The sequence below is a fragment of the Argentina silus genome, assembly GCF_951799395.1.
Source record: "Argentina silus genome assembly, chromosome: 21".
In the NCBI taxonomy this organism is placed as follows: Eukaryota; Metazoa; Chordata; class Actinopteri; order Argentiniformes; family Argentinidae; genus Argentina; species Argentina silus.
The window spans coordinates 3,313,306-3,336,311 of record NC_139675.1 but is presented as its reverse complement, the minus strand read 5'-3'; the positions used below and the strand labels follow the sequence as shown (position 1 = coordinate 3,336,311).

Below are 23,006 nucleotides of genomic sequence, written 5' to 3'. Positions count from 1 at the left end.
TCCAAACTCACATCCTGAAAAGCTATGGAGGCCTATGTGTGTTTGCGTGTGGGTGTGTGCGTGCGTGCGTGTGCGTGCGTGTGTTACCTATATCCATTAGGCTATTTCAATAAAGCGAAATAAAACAGAGTTTTGCCTTTGCTATTCACTCATGTCGCATCTTAATTCGTCATTGGCTAGTCAGGCTAAGCCACCAGGTGTGAGGACATATCGCGAGAGACAACGACGTTTCGCATTGACGTGGAGCGGACAGGTAACAGTTTCGCAGGTGAAACCAGTTTGTATGACACTGAACATACCGGTCAAATAAGCGTTGTTTCAGTGAGTGTAATCGAGATGTTTAATTGTTGTTGGACATTTGTCATATTTCGCTCAGAAACAATAGCTGTTTGAACCGCATGCTTTCTCGACTCAAACGTTCATACTAATCGGGTTTCGTAGATAATCTACATTTCAAGGCTCACCTTGTGAACTAATCCAAGATTGATTGAAATTAATTGTTCTTTTGGTGAACCCAATAGGCTATGGCGTCTGTGAAGGGCAGGCCTCACTCAAATCAGGTTGGTGCAATTACAGCTCTGCAAGAACAGCCCTGTCGACATTTCCCCATGCTTGCTGTTCTTAACACTCCACTGTCAAATAGGCCACTCACTAACCACCATCCACTGTCGAAGACTAGTATAATTGTATATATCCACAACATCCACATGTAAATAATAATAATACAAATAAATACACATCAAAGATGGGGCTCATCGGTGAAGGTGATGGTGATATGTTTCATTGTTCTGTTCTGTGTGTTGTTCTGTGACAGAATGTCCTGACGAGACTGTGGAACCTCCCTGTGGTGAGTTCTGCCTGGGCTCTGGTGTCGGTCCTGTACAGGGACGGTAAGGTCCAGCACCCCCGCCTCAGGTCCATGTGTGAGGTGATGGAGTCGGGGCTGAGGGTCGTGACCTCCGCAGCGTATGACAGCGCCACACCCTACATCATCAAACTGGAGCCCCAGAGTAAGTACTGTACACACACACACACCAGGTCACTTTTACACCAGAGATAAACAACTATGACTGGGTTCCTTCCCTGTGAAGATGTCGCCACTCCTGAGGACCGGCGGAAGTAGAAATCAGAGGACAGACTCATCACACGTGCTTGATACCATTCTTCATTCCATTCCGTGCATTACAATGAGCCTGTCCTCCAATTTCTACCTTCACCAGCAGCCTCCCCTGGTGTTCTACCTCCAGCAGCCTCCCCTGGTGTTCTACCTCCACTAGCCTCCACAGGTGTTCTACCTCCACCAGCCTCCCCTGGTGAGGAGGTATCATAGCATCTCTTGGATACACACTCCCTCTAACTCTCTGCTCCCCTCCTGCTCCACAGTCTCCATAGTGAATGAGCTGGCATGTAAAGGGCTGGACCAGCTGGAGACCAGCCTGCCAGTCCTCCATCAACCCTCAGACCAGGTAAGAACCTATATCTCCTTCTCCAATGTGTTTTTTGAGTAGGAAGCGAGTGAGTGGAGGACGCAAGGAATCGCATTTCTAACAATTGAGGAAGGGACATAATGTCATGTAGTGTTGTTGTCATAGTGTTGTTGTCGTCTCCCAGGTGATCTCCAGTGCTGTGAACCTGCTGCTAGAGGCCAGAGACACTGGGGCCATCGTGGTGAACGGAGCCAAGGACTGTGTGTTCTACAGCCTGGCGGTGGTGGTGGGGGGGGGGAGGGCACAGGACAGGCTGGAGCTGTGCAGGTGGATGATGGGGTGCGGCAGGCTGGAGGGGGCTGTGAAGCTGGCCAGCGGGGGGGTGGAGGGGGCCATGAGTCTGGTCAGCGGGGGGCTGGACTCGGCCATCAGCCTGTCTGAGAGTCTTCTAAACCAGGTTCTGCCTCTGACAGAGGACGAGATGGGTGAGTGGACATCACACACACCACCATACTACACTTTATACTACATACTCCATTCGACACCTACATACTCCATTCTACACCTACATACTCCATTCTACACCTCCATACTACATCCTCCATACTACATACTAAATACTCCATACACTATGCTGATAAGTGTTGGGTATGTATCACCCAGCTCCAAACAGGATGTTGGTCTTCATACCCTGCCCTCTTGTTCCCTGTAGAGGAGTCATTCAGCCCTGAGGGGCGGTTGGAGGCAGGGCTGACTTCGTCTACACCTGTAGGCAGGGGTGAGGTGGAGGTGGCTCCGCCCAGCCCCTCTGTCCGCCTGCTCTCCCTCACCGCCTTGCTGTTCAGACGGGTCTATCACCAGGCCAGGGCCAAACTCCGCCCCACCAGACTGCGCTCTACCAGGCTCCGCACCACCAGGACCCATCTGACTAGGCACCGGCCCATGGTGATCATAGACGGAGCACTGGTGGAGTGTGAAGGCAAGGCCCGGGTGGAGGAGGAGAGTCAGGAGAGTCAGGTTGGGAAGGCTCGTCGCCTGAGCTTCTAGAAAAACAGCCCTGTATGTCCCTTTGTGTCATGTCGTCATATATCCATCGTCATCCACTGCATTTCACTTCATTGGAAGTGTGGTTTCCGACTATGAGCGTTACCATGGCAGCAGGGATTAGTGGTAGAAACAAAGGTGGGTAACAAGGGACACCAGAGAAAATGCAGAACGTAAACACTAATGCGGTAAACTTAAGGGCGGGTAAAGTGCTATTCAACCCCCCCAAAAAAGGTGGGTAAAGGGTGTTTAAGGGCGCTTACCGCCCCTACATCACTACTTGGCGGGCTTCTAAGTTGAGGAGGGGAATGGGCCCAAGGGTTACTGCTTAAAGGTGCATCAGATAACTTTTGTCACTTTGTGGGGTTATAGATTATTTCCCTACGAGCTAAATCTGCACATCTCATTGTTGATTATCCCGCCACAGCTACTGAAAAAAAAAAACATTTATTTGTTCGATAAAAAAGTCAATTGCCATCTGGTTTTGGGCATACTTCTTGAAACATGTAGACACAGCTATGTTAACTAGTGCGTTTCGTTTCGAGTCACGCTCGTTCGTATCTAGGGCTGTTAAGTCCTGGAGTGAAATACAAGAATGTGCGATTTCATAAAATGGTATCAAATACAATGCGAAACAAACTGGGAAGTTTTCTTTCCAGTGTTTAACCAAACCCTTAACAAACAGCATAACATGAAGCAGCCTCCGACTTACTGGTCACTAGCCACTAAAAGAAAGTAGAGATTAACTAGCATAACTAACTTCAGTTAGCTAGCTAGCTAGCAAACCAGCTACCTGAGCTGTACGAATGATGTACATCATGGTTAGTGCCTGTCAACACTTCTAATTCAACTCGTAGTTAGCTGCTAGCCAACCAGACAGTAGAACAAGTAAAAGCCACAATGTGTGGCACATACTGCATTGTTCGCCAGGCAACAGTCCAAGAGTGCCAGCTAGCTTTGATAGCATTCCTTTTCTCTCCTAGTTGGACATGAGTATACAATGTATTAAGTTAAGGTTTGTGTGGTTGCCAGAGTTACCACAGTTTAAGGCTAACTAACTTTAGCAAAATATGCTTTTGTGTGGGTAGGTGTGCCCCTGTATCTCCAATCAGGTAATTTCTTGACAATATTTCTGTCTATATAGGGGACCCACCTAGATGAAGAGCTCCCCCAGAGGTCAAAAGTTCTATATAGTGACTTTAACCTAAATTCACACTACAGAGCCAAACTGAGCTGATCCATACTGGGCTGGTTGGTTATACACCCACATAGTTGCTGTCACAGTGCTGAAAAGGACTGTAATGTAAATATCTAAGCCAGCACAGTGCAGTTTGGGTCGGCCCTGTGGTGTGTAAAGCGTTTTCAATGTATTGTGTGTTTCAATGTATAGATAGTATACATAGTTGATATTGGAACGTAGACTAAGCGCTATCTAACCCTCCTCTCTGTCTATCCTCCAGCTACAGACACCTGGGTGGACGTTCGCCAGACTCCCTAGCCTCTCCAGCTCCTCCACCCAGCTCCAGAACCACTTTTGGACCCACCCTAGCCTCTTCAGCCCCCCCGACCTGGGCTGGGCTGACTCCAGTCCCTCCACTGAGCTCCAGCAACAAGGCTGGGCCCATCCCAGCCTCTCCAGCTCACCCAACCAGCTCCAAGATCAGGGCTGGGCTCTCCCCAGCCTCTTACGTCACCTCCAGGGCTGGCCCATCCCCAGCCTCCCCCTTCACCTCCAGCACAAGGTCCTCTGTGTGCTGCTCAGTGCCTCTCAGATCTACAACAACTTCAGCTGCCAGGCCCCACCCCCTGATGCTGTCAGGTCACACAGCGGGGGGATGGCCTCTCTGGAGGCAGTCGTAGACTACCTGCTCCACAACACACCCCTCAACTGGCTGGTGGGGCCCTTCTTTCCTAGAATACCGTCGGCTCCACCCAAGGCCCCCCCCAAGGCTCCCCCCAAGGCTCCGTTGAAGGCCCCGCCCAGGGGCTGGACCAGGAAGCAGTCCTCTAAGAGGATGTGTGAGGACTGTAGCCTTAAGCTTGACTACGATAACGACATCACGCCATCCCTACGATAGTTCCCTACGATCATACAATGTTGAGGTGTTTTGGGGGTTTGGCAAATCAGGTACTGGCCTCTAAGATATTATGACGGGGGTTGTGGGCCTCTGGGCCACCTAGTTCTGGTCCACAGACACACATTCAAAGGGTTTGTTGGGGGGGGGGGTCTCTGATGCTGTATTTTACACATTAAAGGAGTTTGTTGGGGGTCTCTCTAATGCTGTAGTTTAAACATTAAAGGATTTAGCACTGCAATGTTATGAAAGTCAGATGTTGATACAGAAGTTAAACCCTAATAAATATCAATGCATGTTAATATCAGTGTCACGTTCTCCTTATTCCCTGTCAGACATGGGGTTCAAGGTGGTTATATGTCTGTTCAGTTTATCAGTGCTGACAACACCTGGAGTACTGTTTATCATGTCAGGAGCCGCACAGCCATAGATACTCACGCTGGAAGCGTTAAAATCCTGGAAATCTGAACTTCTGCGGTACATTAGTCATGTTTCCCCATTGACCCTCACTACAAATAGCTTACCGTTGGCCACTTTCGATATTGTTGTTGTTATTTTTATGTTTCAATTATCTTTTTCATGAGTTTGGGCTGTCATTATGAAAATAGTTCGCAGTCATCACCGTCAATCACCTGCATCACAGTTAAAAGATGATTGGAAACCGCACTTCCGTACCCCGGTCGAGAGCTTTGAAACCTCACGCCGCGAGTATCTATGGAGATATAACCACTAGAGGGCGCAGTCCCCTACATGAACTGTGACGTGGCTACTCTGGCCATCTCTGTGACTGCAGCCCAACTGCGTTAGACAGGTTGGAGTGCTGCTATCAGTCCGTTTAAGAATCAGTCACATACCATACATTCAACCGTGTGTGGCTGAATATGGAGTTGAAATCAAACTTTATTTATGTAGCACATTTCGTAGTTTCATACATAAATGTAATGCAGTGCACTAAAACAGGTAAAGTAAGACACAAGTATGGCAAAGTCAAATAAATGAAACACAAAATAAAAGGGGCTGATTAACCAACTGAACCTCTAACAGAGACCAGTAGGGGTTGTGTATCTGCTTGTTGAGGCTAGTTCAGTTCAGAAATATAAACTAAGGATATGGCTTCAGATTTAGAAGAAATGTTTGCACACGTTATTACTTTATTAACTAACCCTAACTAGCCGTATTGAACCATGTGTATACTCGTTGGGCCTGTAGCGTGACATGTGGGGCCACTTGCAACAAACTTGGGTACACAGCCAGGGACTAATTAAGGCGTAATTGGATGCACCTGTGCAGCAATGCTTAAGGTTTAATCTCATGTACAACATTAATTAATTTAACTGGCGACATTGCCAGCATGTTTAACTGCTGCTTAATCCTTCTGCTTCAAGAAAGATTTGAAGTTTATTCAGTAATCTAACCGTTTCCTAAACTATTATTGAAGTACTCGAGCCTGGAGGCAGACTAATTTTCAGTGTTTCAATATGGAGCGAGGCTCAGTCTGGCTCCCACAGCCCAACTAGGAATCAAGGACTTGAGATCGGGCCAGAGAAAAGCATCTAAATCAGCACTGAACCGGTCTGAAGTCCAACAACTGCATACAACCAAAAGACTGTTGAATTACAACATCGAATGAAGCAATCAGGAGGCAGCGTTTGAGCAAAACCATTTTTATTTCAGTGGAACATTTCACTTCTGGCTGGACTCTGACTTGGATGTGGAGGCTCTGAGGGAGGACAGGCGGCGTCTCTTGGCGATCTGCTCCTGGCGCTTCTCCTTGGCCTCCTACACACACACACACACACACATTAGTAAGACATGGAATCCTTCAGAGTTTCCATTCTCATGAGATGATGATTCAGTGTAAAATGAGGAGGATAAGGATTGGGAGAGCAATGCAGTTCAATCAGCCATGGTCAGAGGGTCAGGTTGCGTCTCATAGAGCAGCTCTGCGGTTACTTTGGCAACACAACTGTCCCCCCTTAGAGGCTACAGACCAGCCAGAAAGGGTCTACTAGGTGTGCCAGTACATAGTTTATCCATATTTATTTTAAGGGGTGGGTGGTGGGGGGGGGAGAGAAGGTTGGGTGGGTAGAGGGTTTGAGGGGGGTGTCTGGGGGGGGGGGTAGATGGTTGGGTGGGTAGAGGGTTTGAGGGGGGTGGGTAGAGGGTTGGGGGTAGGTTAGGGGACTAGGGGGTGCGTGTCTTGTCTGGAATGTGACGCGTCTGCGTGGCGTTCCTACCTTCATCCTCTTGGCGAGCAGCTTGGCGTACTCGGAGGCCTCCTCCTTGTTCTTCTGGGTGCGCTGCCTCTTCAGGGCAATGCGGCGGCGCTTGTGCTGCAGAACACGGGGCGTCACCAGTCTCTGGATCCTGGGGGCCTTGGTCCTGGGCTTCTTACCTGGACCACACACACACACACACAGGAGAGTCACCAACCGGTAACAGGCTAGCAATTTGGCTACAAAAACTAATTAAGGATCGTACATTTAGACAGAACATTACAGTACACACACTCATCACAACCCACATATCAAAACAAGCTCCATCAAACACTTGTCCCGTGATAGATATCATAAATCAATAAATCTTATTTATTTTATATTATATATATACACACATACACACAGATTCAGCTTTAATGACTGCATGGTTAAGGATTGGATTGTTAGAATGAGGATAAGGATTGGGAGAGCAATTCAGTTCAACCAGCCATGGTCAGAGGGTCAGGTTGCATCTGGTAGAGCAGCTCTGCGGTCACTTTGGCAACACAACTGTCCCCCCTTAGAGGCTACAGACCAGCCAGAAAGGGTCTACTAGGTGTGCCAGACAGACCTAGCTAACAACCCTCCACATTTTCAACAACAACCCTTCAACACTGAACTCTTTCACAGGGGCGTAAAAAAGGCCCACTAGTGTCTATATATCCACGACTAGAGGAGGTTATGGGGTAGGGAGCAGGGCCTAGATGGTAGGGGTAGATTTCTCACCTTCCTTGGTGAGAGGTCTCCTGACCACATACTGCCTGACGTCGTCCTCCTTGGCCAGGTTGAACAGCTTGCGGATCTTGCTGGCCCTCTTGGGTCCCAGGCGGCGAGGGACAGTGCTGTCGGTCAGGCCGGGGATGTCCTTCTCACCTGGGGAGGGGCACCAAGAGAGAGAGGGGGGGGGGGGAGATAGTCAGGCCAGTCTGCTTATACAACCAGGCACACAGAATCACTATAAAAGTGATTGCACACGGTTGTTAGGCGCTCGCCAAGATTGTACTTTACATTCACAATCTGTACATCAGGGGAGGCAGAAATCAGAGGACAGGGCTTGTTGTACACTCTTTTGATTCCATTCCAACAAGCCCGCTCTCCGATTTCTACCTCCACCAGCCTCCCCTGCAACCTACACATCCTTAACAAGACACAGAGCTCAGTGAGGTATCTACCTACAAAGAACCAGTTATTCAACTTGCAGTCAGTTGTCATGCAGTGGCAGGTCTATGACACAAGACTAGACTGCAGTCTAAACAACATCCCCAGACACGAGAACCTTTCAAAACACCTCAATGTTTAAAATGAGGATTGGGAGAGCAATGCAGTTCAACCAGCCATGGTCAGAGGGTCAGGTTGCATCTGGTAGAGCAGCTCTGCGGTCACTTTGGCAACACAACTGTCCCCCCTTAGAGGCTACAGACCAGCCAGAAAGGGTCTACTAGGTGTGCCATTACAATTTATACCATGGGGTTTCCATGACTACAACAGATGAGTTGAGAACTTTGACAGCCCAGGTTACACAGTATGTTAAAGGCCCCACTTCTCCAAATGAAAGGTTTGATACAGCTGAATAATACTCTACTGCCTACACCCCCCCCCCGACACCGTACCCAACAAGTTTAACAAGGAGACTGCGGTGAAGTGACGTCACGGCGGGCTACCTTTCTTGATGATGACCAGATTGAGCACGCTGAGGTTGGCGTCGACGATGCAGCCACGGACCGACTTGCGTTTGCGCTCCCCGGTGCGGCGGGGTCGGTAGCAGGAGTGGCCCTTGCTGAGGAGCAGGCGCACGCGACCGTGGGTCAGCACGCCCTGCTTCATGGGGAAACCCTGCTTGTCGTTTCCGCCGCTGATGCGCACCATGTAGCCCTGGGAGACACACACACAGTTACAACAGGGGCAACATAATTGCCATGGTTACAGCAGGGACACGTGTTATTGACATGGTTACAGTTGGGGAAACAGGTTAGGTTTTTTCTATTCAGCAGAATGAGGATTGGGAGAGCAATTCAGTTCAACCAGCCATGGTCAGAGGGTCAGGTTGCGTCTCATAGAGCAGCTCTGCGGTTACTTTGGCAACACAACTGTCCCCCCTTAGAGGCTACAGACCAGCCAGAAAGGGTCTACTAGGTGTGCCAGACACGTCAACCGAAGCACAGTTACAGCTTTGGCTTGGTGGTAGTGATGTTCATCCCTTAACTAAACATGCGTGAGAAGCTGAGGTTAACACGTTCTGGTTTAGGTAAAGGTTAGGGGTCGTCCCAAGGAGCCCACATAGCACTTTCCGCTATGGAAACGCAACCACCGCCGAGTATGTGCAGGGGACGTATTTGGGACGACCCTACCCCCAAACCCTAACCCAACCATAACCGTTTTATACATCAGCTTCAATGGAGTGACATCAGAGCCGGATGACCATAACCTAAACCTCGGTCGGCCCCCCCACAGCATCCCACTCAGACCCCCCCCCCCCCCCCCACCCCCCGTGGTTGCTATGGTGACAGCTCACCTTCCACTCATCTCCCAGAGGGTCGACAGCCACCTCTGTGGCCATGCGCTTCTCGTAGAAGGTGCGGAGCTTACGCTCATCATCCACCTCGATCAGCTTCTGACAACCCGTGGCGGGGAAGGAGATGTTCAGCTGAGGGGGGACAGGAGAACACACACAAACACACACACACACACACACAAAGGGTTACCATGGAGAACACACACGCAGGGTCACTACGGAGGCATCATTGGCTAGGAGAGGTAGGCGCTGCTGGACGAATAGCCACAAGAACAAAAAAGGCTGCACACGGAGTCTTCAGACCGCCTTTAGTTGTGACAATATTTCCATTCTCTGTGGCAACAGAGGCCTCAGTGTGCAGGTAATGTTGTTCCACTGGCTAATTCATCCAGTTACAACTAACAGTGCCCTTACATGCAGGGGAGAACAGACAGTACTTCATTCATACGTACACTAATACATGAGGATGAACGTGGCTACAACATGACCTCTTACCCTTGCAGCAAGAGAAGTGAACATTCGGTGGCATATCAAACCACTTCAGTGGAATAAAACGCCGTTTGTTATTTTCTAGTGTGCCAGCGATTGAGGATAGAACCAGCGGACGATAACACACACTGGTACCGAAGACATAGCGCTGGCTTTGCTCTACCTCCGTACATTTCATACACAAGTACTGAACAACTCCGTGTATGCCAAGAAATGGAGGGGGCCTGTCAAAACAAGGCGCATTTAAAATGGTTTAGTTTGCACTAATTTGCTTCGCTACGGGACTGTAACTTCAACTCAGTTCCATACACCCATACATGGCGTTAGCTTAGGCAAGCTACAATCTCAGTACTCATGCTACTGGTTTGAAGGTGCCACCTGGACAGGAATTTGTGCTGTGAAATAAAAAACAGTGGTGCTGCGCGCTGATGTAAAGTTAAGAACTACTATAATGCAACTTTACCAATTACCTGGGTATCACGCGGTTCGGCTACTACATGAGCTAAGCAGAAGGGTGACTGTCTAGTGTGGTTAGCTTGCTAGCCCGGACCTAGCGGCCTTGCCGGGACAACGGCAAACTATTAGCGGAAACCCGATGTTTTGATACCCTTATCGCGGATATTACAAAGAGGCGTTAGAGGCCTCACCTCAGAGGCGGTTTAATTGAAACTATGCGGGGAATACCTACCAGTAGCTACCATTCTATGAAACATGCACATTCCACATAGGGGGCAGCCATGTTTACAGATCCACAGCCGCGCAGTCAGCCCAAGCTAGCTCCCTACATCATCAACATGCATCCTAACGACCGGAGCCATGTTCGAAAATATAATACACGGGGTTGTAACGTTGAAATACACTACTCCAATAATGCGTGGAAATTGAAAAGAAAAAGAGTTACGGTGATTTTGATATTTTGATTTCTCTTACCTTCATTTTGGAAAACTGACTTGACGACGATCCGCCACAGAAAAGAGAACGGATATCCGCCTCGCAGTCTCACATAGGCACGACTGTCATCGCGATAGCACGCGATGTAGTTACATTGTTGTGTTTTTGTCATAATAATAATTCATAAACATTTAGAATGACTAGAAACATTGTTAAAATGAAGAAGGTGAACTTTTCACATAGTTGTCAAGGGAAGCGGAGCCCCCACAATTACTACCGTTATCATCATATATCTCCAAACCTGTAAAATGCTGTTGGAAGTCCATTTTATGATTGAATTCAGAGTGTTTCTGCTGTCGTGTCTATCTATAATTAATCTTTATTCGAGGAGTCAATCAAGAAAAGCGAACATTTGTGAAGACAAGCTAACGTCGTGTTTAAACTACTGTATTTCACAGTTGTGCATTCCTTCCCCGACTTTGACAGCGCCACATAACGGACATCACGACGCATGCGTTGATCATTTGTTGCTGTATTGAAGGGTACCAGAGATTACACCGCACGGCTGTCACTTTGTTGAGAGCGGAGCGTCGCGACGATCTTGCCTATGGAACAACAGAGGTTTACCATGCGATTAAAATTGGATTTATTTTGTGTACAACCTCGTCGGAATAATAATAGCCGTCGGGTATCAAAGTCAAAGTCTACTAATTGATCGGCTAGCTAACGGTGCGCTTCACATCTGTCCTCTCGTCGACCGCTTTATCGCAGACTTCCAAAGACCGGAGACTGCGGACGGAGTCTTGTCCGCACCGTACATCGTCAGTACTAGTCCAGACATGACTAGTAATCTTTTCTTTTGGGACCAGTTGCAAGCTGGCAGCTCGGATGTGGACTGGTGCGAAGGCAACTATCTCATTTATCCCAGCATCGCAGAGTTTTACAACACGGTCGGTTGTAGTCACTTGCTTTTGTCTGTTTTCAGATTCTCACATTTACAGTTTTGTTGACCGACAGCCATTGCTATCTATTCCTATACATCTGTGTCTATCTAGCCAATGGTTCGGATGGCCTTGCTTTCCTGCATGGCATTGCTTCCCAGAATAGCCTATATGTTTTGTGTTTGATTGTTAGATCGCTACTTGGGGTACATTCACTTTTCAACAGTTGGAACGAAGAGGGTAGAGAATGGATGACACAGAATGCACAGGCGCAACTTCTTCAGTATCGTCTTCTCTTTCTTTGTGCGGTTTATTGTCATTCCATAAGAGTTGCATAAGTATTTGGGGTTTCAGCTGATGTATTCATACGTGTCTCTTAAGTTCCAAACACATGCTGAAAACTAACACTACATAGTTGATTTTGCATTTTAGACAAAAAGCATTCCACCTGGCTTGGTAACTTGGGACAATTCTGCTCACTTTTTTAAAACTTTTTTGTTTTGTTTTGTTTATCATTTCAGATCAGCAACATCTTGTTTTTTGTTTTGCCGCCTATATTAATGTGCTTGTTCCGCCAATATGCGACACATTTCAACAGCGGAATCTACCTGATCTGGACCCTCCTGGTGATCGTGGGTGAGTTACCTCGCTCTGCAGTGCATGATCCCTCCCTGACCTCTGCTTTGATTTGCGTGTGTGTGTGTGTGTGTGTGTGTGTGTGTGTGTGTGTGTGTGTGTGTGTGTGTGTGTGTGTGTGTGTGTGTGTGTGTGTGTGTGTGTGTGTGTGTGTGTGTGTGTGTGTGTGTGTGTGTCGTCTGTAAACCTCATGTTTCGTGTGTAGAGTTCTAACAGGTTTGGGGAGGACAGCTGAACTCTGCCTGACATGACATGGTTAATCTTGGAAATACTTGATTGACAGGAAGATTCTGTTGTTACCAGTGGTTCAGTGGTTATGTTGTTATGTGGTTTAGTGGTTTAGTGGTTATGTTGACTAACCAGTTGACTATTTAAGGGCATATCTGGGCTGCTGGAGTTGAGATTGTCACTGCTGTTCATAAAAGTTGGCAACCAATCATTACGCCTACACAAACCAAATTGTCAGCTGTATCATATGATAACACTAGCTCGTTACAGTTGTATGATGACACTCATAAAACAGCTGTTCTGGTACCATAGCAGACAGAGAACCAGAGCCTGGGTCTAATCTCCTCCAATGTCACGTCAAGTGCAGGGGAGGCTGGCGGAGGTAGAAATCAGAGGACGGTATCATTGTAATGCATGGAATGAGGAATGATATCAAACTCCCCGTCTTCCGATTTCTACCTCCACCAGCCTCCCCTGGGCAAGTGTGTGCTGATGTAGTCCTCTATCAGTGTCCTGTAGGGTTGTGTTGTGTTGTGGTTTGGTGCTGTGCTGTGCTGTGTGTGTTGTTGGGTGTTTAATGTTGTGCTGTGCTACCAGGCTGTTTGCAGAGTCAGCAGAGATAAGGAAAGAGAGAGACCAGCCCACTCAGAGAGAGAGAGAGCGAGAGCGAAAGAGAGAGAGAGAGTGAGAGAAAGAGTGAGAGAGAGAGAAAGAGAGAGCAAGAGAGGGAGAGCGAGAGAGAGAAAGAGAGAGAGAGCCCACTTAACAGCTGCACGAGTCACATGATTGCCTCCTCCTCCCTCCCTCCTCCGGTGCTATGTTAACCTCTGACCTGAGTTGGACAGCAAGCCTGTATCTAATCTGGAGCTGTGTTCCTCCACTGACAACAACAACCTCTTACTCAGTTTCCTCCCCTAGCCCTGTGACCCTGCTAGCCTAGCCCCCTGACCTCTGCTAGCCTAGCTCCTGACCCCTGCTAGCCTAGCCCTCTGCTAGCCTAGCTCCTAGCCTCCTGACCCCTGCTAGCCTAGCACCTAGCCTCCTGACCCCTGCTAGCCTAGCCCCCTGACTCCTGCTAGCCTAGCTCCTAGCCCCCTGACCCCTGCTAGCCTAGCTCCTAGCCTCTGACCACTGTTAGCCTAGCCCCCTGACCCCTACTAGCCTAGTCCCCTGACCTCTGCTAGCCTAGCTCCTGACCACTGCTAACAAAGCTCCTAGCCCCCTGACCCCTGCTAGCCTAGCTCCTAGCCTCCTGACCAGAGGGTCTGCTGGGGCCTGATAGCACCAGATAATGGGCTACGTAGGCTACGAGCTACTACTACTACCACTCACTTCTGTCAAATGATGAGGAGGCTGGTGGAGGTAGACATTGGAGGAAGGGCTCAATGTAATGCATGGAATGAAAGGGGGAATGGTATCAAACACCATTCCTCATTCCATTCCATGCATTGCAATGAGCCCGTCCAGATACAGTATCAATGACCCCGTCCAGATACAGTATCATCTACAATGGATGGCCAGTACATTCTAAATGGTATGCTAGTATGTGGATATTGGAACACAACCACTGCCTATGTCTGTCTGTCTGAGCTGTCTGTCTGTCTGTCTGTCTGCCTGCCTGCCTGTCTGTCTGTCTGTCTGTCTGCCTGCCTGCCTGCCTGAGCTGTCTGTCTGTCTGTCTGTTTGAGCTGTCTGTCTGTCTGACTGCCTGTCTGCCTGCCTGCCTGCCTGCCTGTCTGTCTGCCTGTCTGTCTGTCTGTCTGTCTGTCTGTCTGCCTGAACTGTGGAGGCAGAGTTCATTCTGTGGGGGTGGGGGGTGGATCAGTCTGAATGTCTGAAGAGAGAGAAGGCTGTGTGTGTGTCCCCTCTCCCCAGTAAGAGTTGACCTCAGGGGAAGTTCTGCACATCCTGCAGCTGATCAGATAAAGCCACAGCCTGGTTGCACAATAGACTGAGGTTCACTTGTAGATGACATTCAGGAAAAAAAAACAGGACCCGAGGGAGTGATAGGGAACATTGTTGGGAAAGGGATCATGTCACACTGAATTGTCCAATTAGATTCTACTTTACTGCCTGTGGGGTCAGGGACGGCCGGCTGATCTGAGTTTGTCCCGTCCTGGGCTTCAACCCAAAGACATCACATTGTCATTCTGAGACACAAGACAGCATGATGTAATTCAGAGCCACAAGACAGCATGATGTAATTCAGAGCCACAAGACAACATGATGTCATTCTGAGACAAGACAACATGATGTCATTCACAGTGGCTGACACTGCAGCATTTCCACACATCAGCCTACCTTGCAGTGGAGGCTGGTGGAGGTAGAAATCGGAGGACGGCTCCCATCCTCTGATTTCTGCCTCCCCTGCTAACCTTTCTCCTCTTGTTGTCTCTTGTTGTCAGGTGTGTGTTTCTGTGTGCTCATGTGTCTGTGTTTGTTGGTTTTCTCACCAGGTATCGGGTCTACCTACTTTCACGCCACGCTGAGCTTCCTGGGTCAGATGCTGGATGAGCTGGCTATCCTCTGGGTGCTGATGTGTGCCATCGGCATGTGGTTCCCCAAGAGATACCTGCCCAAGATGTTCCGCAAGGACAGGTCAGATGTCTCCTCCACCCTCACACACACCACATCAATAACTCCTGTATTAGAGATCAATAACTCCTGTATTAGAGATCAATAACTCCTGTATTAGAGATCAATAACTTCAACTTCTGATCAACAACGATCAGAGGTCAGTGCAGTGACACAGGGTGACATGGATGCAGCTTAGTTGATGGCTTTGTGACAAAGGAATTGAGATGGGGGGGGGGGGGGGGGGGTTGGTCATGTGATACACTTCACTGGTGTCAGCTATCTCAGACAGGACTATTATTACTCACACACACACAGGCCAGACACACAGGCACACACACACACACAAACACAGGCAGGCACAGACACACAGGCACGCATACAGGCACACACACACACACACACAAACACAGGCAGGCACAGACACACACACACACACACATGCTCATGCTCACACACACACACAGGCAGATGCGGACACACACACACACACACACACACACACACACACTCACCAGCTTAGTTCGGAAGCCAGTCTAAGTGAAACCGACACAGGAAATGTTTTCATGCTGAATGGGGGGGAGGTTAAATTGGAAGCTAAACCAGTTACGTTCTACAAGTTAAAACAAGTTAGATTACACACACACACACACACACACACACACACACACACACACACACACACTCACTCACTCTCACTCAGGTCCAGTGTGTTTGTGTTGCAGGTCCAGGTTTAAAGTGGTGATGGCCATCCTGTCAGGCATCACTACAGGGCTGGCCTTCGTGAAGCCTGTGGTCAACTCTCTGTCTCTCATGACTCTGGGCATCCCCTGCACTGCCCTGCTCATCACGGAGCTCCGCAGGTGAGACACACACACACACACACACACACACACACACACACACACACACACACTCACCCTGTGATTACATACAGCTGGCAACACAGGCAGAGATCTCTCTCTCTCTTTCTTTCCCTCTCTCTGCATGCGAGTCTCTCTGTGTGTGTGTGTGTGTGTGTGTGTGTGTGTGTGTGTGTGTGTGTGTGTGTGTGTGTGTGTGTGTGTGTGTGTGTGTGTGTGTGTGCGCGCGTACAGCAATCTTCACTCTCATGTTAATTACTGGAGCAGGCAGTATTGACTAAGCCTGTAGAATAACATCCTCCTCCCTCATTGTAAATATCTCCTCCCTGGAGTGTGTGTGTGTGTGTGTGTGTGTGTGTGTGTGTGTGTGTGTGTGTGTGTGTGTGTGTGTGTGTGTGTGTGTGTGTGTGTGTGTGTGTGTGTGTGTGTGTGTGTGTGTGTGTGTGTGTGTGTGTGTGTGTGTGTGTGTGTGTGTGTGTGTGTGTGTGTGTGTGTGTGTGTGTGTGTGTGTGTGTGTCACTTGACTGTGTTTATAGGAGTTGAGAGATCGTAGTTACTGATATCAGTAGGCTTGTTGAGGCTAGGATGGAACATTGCAGCACAGAATGTTGCCAAGGAAAACGTTGTCAGTTGACCAACTGAAAAAACTCATAACTTTAAATATGAATATCGCTTAAACGTGCAACTGTCAGACGTTTTGGACCACGTGATGTGAATGTACGTTTATGTCAATATATATGATCGTAAAAATAACTGCTGCTCTAAACAGGAGCGGCAGCTAGATAGGAGAGGGTGGCCTTTGGACGAGTGTACTGAAACGCAACTTGTTCTTCGTCTGAATGAAAGTGTGTGGAAACTAGTCTACAGTACATGTCAGCCCCCTGACATTGTGGGAGAACACAGCGTCTAACTCTTCTGGTTTCTCCTTTTTTTAACTTTTTTTTTTTTTCTTTCTCATATTTTCCAGTTTTTATTGAATAGAGACAGTAGCGATAGACAGGAAAGTAAAGAGGAGAGGGTATGTCAGCAGGGCATCGAACCCATATGTGTGCACTGTAGGCCATGGTGCTAGACCACTGGACCACCCCGGGCCTAGCTCTTCGTCCCTAGCTAGGACAGAGCCTTGTCTCTTTCAACACCCTGTTACGTCTCTTTCAACACCCTGTTGTTGTTCCTAATAACCTCTGCTCAAACCTGTGTGTGTGTGTGTGTGTGTGTGTGTGTGTGTGTGTGTGTGTGTGTGTGTGTGTGTGTGTGTGTGTGTGTGTGTGTGTGTGTGCCCCAGGGGTTGTTATTTCCTTTCCTCCTGACTCATGACCGCCAGTGTCCAGCCTTCATTCATCCATTGTTCTACCTGCTGGTCATTCCTGACAGTTCACACTACCAGTCATTGATATTGTTGTTGTTGGCATGTCTGAGTGTGTGTATATATGTGTGTGTGTATATATGTGTGTGTATATATGTGTGTGGGTGTCTGAGTGTGTGTATATGTGTGTGTGTGTGTATATATGTGTGTGTCTGAGTGTGTGTATATGTGTGTGTGTATATATGTGTGTGTCTGAGTGTGTGTATATATGTGTGTGTGTGTGTGTGTGTGTGTATATATGTGTGTGTCTGAGTGTGTGTATATATGTGTGTGTGTGTGTGTGTGGGTGTGGGTGTGGGTGGGTGTGGGTGCTTTTTCCTGGATCTGCTAAGTGGGTGAGAGTTCCTGCCTGATTCAAGTTTCAAGTCTTGACCGTAAATTCTCCAAGTCCCAGAGCTCAGGTCAAGTCAAGTCACAAGTCCTCAATTCAATAGTTAAGTGTTGTATACCAATTTGCACAATATGTCTCCTAGTACGTTGGCCTACAAAACAAACTTCACAGGTCATGTTAGAAATGTTTATTCTATTTATTAATATTACTAATAGAAAGGCCATCCAAATGGCGATGTACAGTGAGAGTTGATAGTACAACTACAGTTTGACTGACATCGTGAAATCTCCAATCAGAATCAAGTGTTGTTGTTTTCCCCGCTCACTAGATGCTTGTTGAGAGCCATGGAGGAAGTCTTTTTTGCATTTCTGCTTTATTGGTGATAGAGATAGTAGAGATTGACAGGAAGGATGGGTGAGAGAGAGGAGGGATGACATGCAGGATATGTCGATGGCCGGAATCGAACCAGGGACCTTGCGATGATATGGTATGCGCCTTAGTGTGCTACGCCACTGAGCGCCCCGCCATGGAGGAAGCCTATGGTGGAGGGCTCTTTGGCTGGCTGAGAATAAACAATCGCTGAAACCATTGCTGAGAGGACAGAGTTTCTAGCGGGAAGTGTTTATAATAAGACAGTGCTCTATTTCAGCCCTTTGCTGCTCCGTAACGTTCCTTTACAGTCCCCATGCAACCGTGTCACAATGTTGTGATGACCATCAAATGCTAATTTTCAGAAAACACTTGTTGTATAATGTGTGTGTGTGTGTGTGTGTGTGTGTGTGTGTGTGTGTGTGTGTGTGTGTGTGTGTGTGTGTGTGTGTGTCTCTCTCTCTCTCTCTCTCTCTCTCTCTCTGTCTCACTGAACACATAACAAATTCCCTCTGTTTGATTTTCAGGAATGCATGTGATGCTACCACAACACTCAAATGTACTCAAATTAGTGTGTGTGTGTGTGCTTACTGTGTGTGTGCTTACTGTGTGTGTGCTTACTGTGTGTGCTTACTGTGTGTGCGTACTGTGTGTGTGCTTACTGTGTGTGTGTGTGTGTGTGTGTGTGTGTGTGTGTGTGTGTGTTCCAGGTGTGAGAACCCACGTGTGTTTAAGCTGGGACTAATGTCAGGGATCTGGTGGGCGCTGGCTCTCCTCTGCTGGATCAGTGACAGGATCTTCTGTGAGATGTGGTCCTCAGTCAACTTCCCCTACCTGCACTGTGCCTGGTGAGACACACACAACACACACACACACACACACACACACACACACACACACACACCTCTCCCTACACTGTGCCTGGTAAGGTGCACTCTCTCTCTCTCACACACACACACACACACACACACACACACACACACACACACACACCTCTCCCTACACTGTGCCTGGTAAGGTGCACTCTCTCTCTCTCACACACACACACACACACACACACCTCCCTATACCCCCCCCTTACTCCCCAGTTGTAGTGTTCTGACTGCTCCCCCCTCACTCCCCAGGCACATCCTGATCTGCCTGGCCTCCTACCTGGGCTGTGTGTGCTTCGCCTACTTTGACGTAGCCACCGAGGCCCCGGAGAGAGGCCCTGTCATCCTGTTCTGGCCCAACGAGAAGTGGGCCTTCATAGGCGTGCCTTACATCACCCTGCTCTGTGTCACCAAGAAGTCCTCTGTCAAGGTGACATAAGGTGACATAAGACATGACGCCCCCAGGCCAAGAGGAGGCGTATGCCAGCCTACGTAGACCGTGGATAAGCCTGCCGTTGGGGAGTACAAAGCTCTATGCTGGCATGACATGACACAGAGTTGATGTGATACAGCCCAGGACTTTACCCCTTCTTCTTCTCATCTCTCCTTTGCTCCCTTTCCCTTCTTCTCTCATCTCTCCGTTGTTACATATGCAGGGATGTTTTGTCAAACGTTCTGTCAAAGTACAAATGTGTCCAAGAGTCATCTGTCTGTCTGTCTGTCTGTCTCTGTCTGTCTATCTATGTGTCTGTCTGTCTGTCTATCTATGTGTCTGTCTGTCTGTCTGTTTCTCTCTACCTGTCCATCTATGTGTCTGTCTGTCTGTCTATCTATGTGTCTGTCTGTCTGTCCAGATGACATTAGGCGACATAAGGGAACAAACCTGCCAAGTGTTCTTCTCAGGCGTAGAGGAGGTGGTTCGGAACCTCAGTGTTCCACACGTGCTTCACAGCGTCCCTCACACTGGCCAATAGGAAGAGGATGTGCCAAAGTGCTGTGTTTGATCTCTACAGCATGCCTATCAGGGGAGGCTGGCGGAGGCAGGAATCGGAGGACGGGCTCATTGTAATGCATGGAACAGAATAAGGAATGGTATCAAACACACATGAGAGGTCCTATACAATACTTTAGGACCAGGTGTCTGGTCTCTCTCTATCTCCTCCTTCCACTCCATCCCTCCCACTCCCCCCCCTCTCTGTTTCTCTCTCTCTCTCTCTCTCTCACACATGTTTGATACCATTCCTCATTCTGTTCCATACATTACAATGAGGCTGCCCACCTCCGCCAGCCTCCCCTGCCACATCTATGATTGTTTAACAGTAGTGTTACATGAACATGTATTACCTGCTTCTCTGTATATAATATTATAGTTATCTCAATATTCTTCTCCTCATGATATTCTTTTGAAGTGTAAAGGACAAGTATATATGAACATATCATGGTGGACCTTGGCATGTAAAGTCTCGGGACGCCCAGGTACCTTGTTATTGTTGTTGCATGGGAAATGGCCTGAAGTGAAAGGTGGTTGGTTGATTTACATATAGAAACTAAACTCTGCCCCTCCTCCCTGACTTTGCTGCAGTGGAATGTCAACTGTCACATTTCAGAAGTCAAGCTGTCAGATTGTCATGACAATGACTCAACTGAAATCTCGGCAGCGTTAACTGTTAATCTGTGGAGTGACATAGTAAGGCTTGTTTTAACTGGTCCTTACAGTTCATTACAACCAATCAGATGACATGATATGGATAGGTCAGGTGTAGATGTTGTGTTCCCTTGCTGTCTGTCCTTTGTCATTATGTCATTATGACTCTCATGGCAGTTTAGGGTTGACCAGATGATGCACCAAACTAAAGAATGTTCTGTAGCTAGCCTGATAGACAAGGTATTTGTGCCAAACCTAGTATGAGATGCTGGATCTTGTGTCATTGTGCCAAAAGGGAACCTCCATGGATTTGATTAAGGGGTTCCCCCACCTGTTTGGTGAAAATCCCATAACAGCAGTAGATAAAGACACTGTTATGGTGGAGGGGAGGGGTGGAGGGGAGGTAGTTGACTAAAACCTTTTCATAAAAACATGATAATTGTTTATTATTAACTTTATTATTAATAATGTTGATTCATAATATAGGGATTTGATTGACCCGTTTGTCTACTGGTCTGGATTGAGAAGGCTTGATTGCTCAGTTTGTCTGGATAGAGAAGAGTTGATTGGTCAATTTGTCTACTGATCTGGATAGAGAAGGGTTGATTGGTGAGTTTATCTGGATAGAGAAGGGTTGATTGGTCAGTTTGTCTTTTGGTCTGGATAGGGAAGGATATATAGAAAAACATATTTATGACGGTAATGTTAAGAGTCTAACCAAAGCCGCCTCATTTTATGTCTGTCACCTCCTCACGGCCTTCAGATTAGAACTGGTTTAAAACTACGCTACGGCCTTCAGATTAGAACTGGTTTAAAACTATGCTACGGCCTTCAGATTAGAACTGGTTTAAAACTACGCTACAGCCTTCAGATTAGAACTGGTTTAAAACTATGCTACGACCTTCAGATTAGAACTGGTTTAAAACTATGCTACGACCTTCAGATTAGAACTGGTTTAAAACTACGCTACGGCCTTCAGATTAGAACTGGTTTAAAACTACGCTACGACCTTCAGATTAGAACTGGTTTAAAACTACGCTACGGCCTTCAGATTAGAACTGATTATACATTATGGATTTCAGATTAGAAGTGGTTTAACATGGTTTACGCTAATCCGACTGACCCTATAGGTCTGTGTACAGTGTGGCATTGTGTTTAATTCCGTTTACAACCAGCAAGCACAGGCAACAACCCCTCCTCCAGAGTCTCTGACAACCCCTGATATTTTTTGTAACTATCTGAAGTATTTTGTTTAGCCAAAAAGCTATATTTATATTTTCGTAAACGTAGAGCACAACCAAATGGAAGACAGTTGTTGACAATGATGCATGGTAAACAACACAACAACCTTTTGAAGTATTTTTATGTTTTGTCAAGTGTCAACCATTGTAGGGACCAGATGCATGTAGATGTCTCAGGTATTGTATAGATGAAGGATCACTGAGACATACTTTAGAAAAAAAAGGTGCTAGTTAGTACCAAAAAATGGGTTCTTCCCTCTAGGGGAATCCTTTTGGGATGTAGAACCTGTAGAACGCTTTTAGGTTCCATGTAGAATGCGTTCTGCATGGAACCCAGAATGGTTCTTTAAAGGGTTCCCCAAAGCGACAAATGAAGAACCCTTTCTTTGTAAGAGTGTACAGTACAGATCTCCACTCTGCCAAACACCACGCTGCTCCTGTCTTTAAACAAGGACACCACTCAACCTCGGTGCAGAAGCATCTCACGTTCTCAAATACTTTGAGCGTTTGCCTGAGCCTGCCTGCAATGCCAGAGGGGCAGCGTTTGCACTTTTTGGGTTCCATTGATTCCATTGGTTCCATTGATTCCATTGGTTTCATTGTGCCAGGCAAACTCAATCAAGCACAGTTGAAATAGTATCTGAACCCTAGGTCTGCATGATACAGCCTGTTGTCTAAACATGGCCCAATCAGTGTTGATTCTGATGACACATCTCGGATCTTCGGCCAATAGGAGCCTCGTGGGTGTAACAGCGTGGAAGCAAACATCCAATAGGAATCTCAAGGGTTTCCTGAACACAGATTAAGCACCGTCATCATCATTGTCAACATCACACTCTGAATGGAACATCTCCATTCAAGATGTACTTTAGTCCAAAGGCAGGCTTAATCTGTGTCTGAGAAACCAGCCCTAATATTCTAACAGGGCATCCCTCTTTCCCTCCTTCCTTCCTCCCCTCTCTGAGGAGAAGACATGATCTGAACCTCTGATCTGAACCTCTGATCTGAGTCAGGTGGTAGTGGTCTGAGCTGCAGAGTTCCACCTGTCAGATCACTGATGACCTCTAGGAAGGGAGGGAGGAAGGATGCGCTTTTAGAGTGTTGGAACAGGGCCGAAGCCTTATAATGCTGTCTTCAGCACAAGATCATGACAGCATTATAATGCATACAGTGGTTAAAGTGAAGTCTATTTAATGGAAAGAGACACATTCTCTGAAAAGTTTCACTGCCTACAATGACTAATA

General features: G+C 47.6%; 2 protein-coding genes across 2 annotated transcripts; one reads left to right on the top strand and one right to left on the bottom strand.

Annotated features, from left to right (window-relative positions):
- Nucleotides 1-6,194: 6,194 nt before the first annotated feature.
- Nucleotides 6,195-10,856, bottom strand: rps6 (ribosomal protein S6). The gene is made up of 6 exons (XM_083693378.1): nt 10,736-10,856; nt 9,317-9,448; nt 8,466-8,676; nt 7,531-7,677; nt 6,784-6,941; nt 6,195-6,325 (listed from the first exon to the last, which is right to left on the bottom strand). Exons 1-6 carry the CDS (start codon nt 10,739-10,741, stop codon nt 6,230-6,232), a joined length of 750 nt encoding a protein of 249 aa, XP_083549504.1. The 5' UTR covers nt 10,742-10,856; the 3' UTR covers nt 6,195-6,229.
- A 679-nt stretch (nt 10,857-11,535) lies between these two features.
- On the top strand, nt 11,536-19,315 carry acer2 (alkaline ceramidase 2; the record flags this gene model as incomplete). Its single annotated transcript, XM_083692636.1, has 6 exons — nt 11,536-11,646; nt 12,159-12,273; nt 14,958-15,099; nt 15,801-15,938; nt 18,715-18,852; nt 19,129-19,315. 6 exons carry the CDS (start codon nt 11,536-11,538, stop codon nt 19,313-19,315), a joined length of 831 nt encoding a protein of 276 aa, XP_083548762.1.
- Nucleotides 19,316-23,006: the final 3,691 nt, after the last annotated feature.

Coding starts and splice junctions, on each gene's coding strand:
- rps6 (XM_083693378.1), bottom strand. Junction 8,677..9,316: donor CTCTGGGAGATGAGTGGAAG/GTGAGCTGTCAC, acceptor TGTGTCTCCCAG/GGCTACATGGTGCGCATCAG. Junction 7,678..8,465: donor TCTGGTCATCATCAAGAAAG/GTAGCCCGCCGT, acceptor GCCCCTCCCCAG/GTGAGAAGGACATCCCCGGC.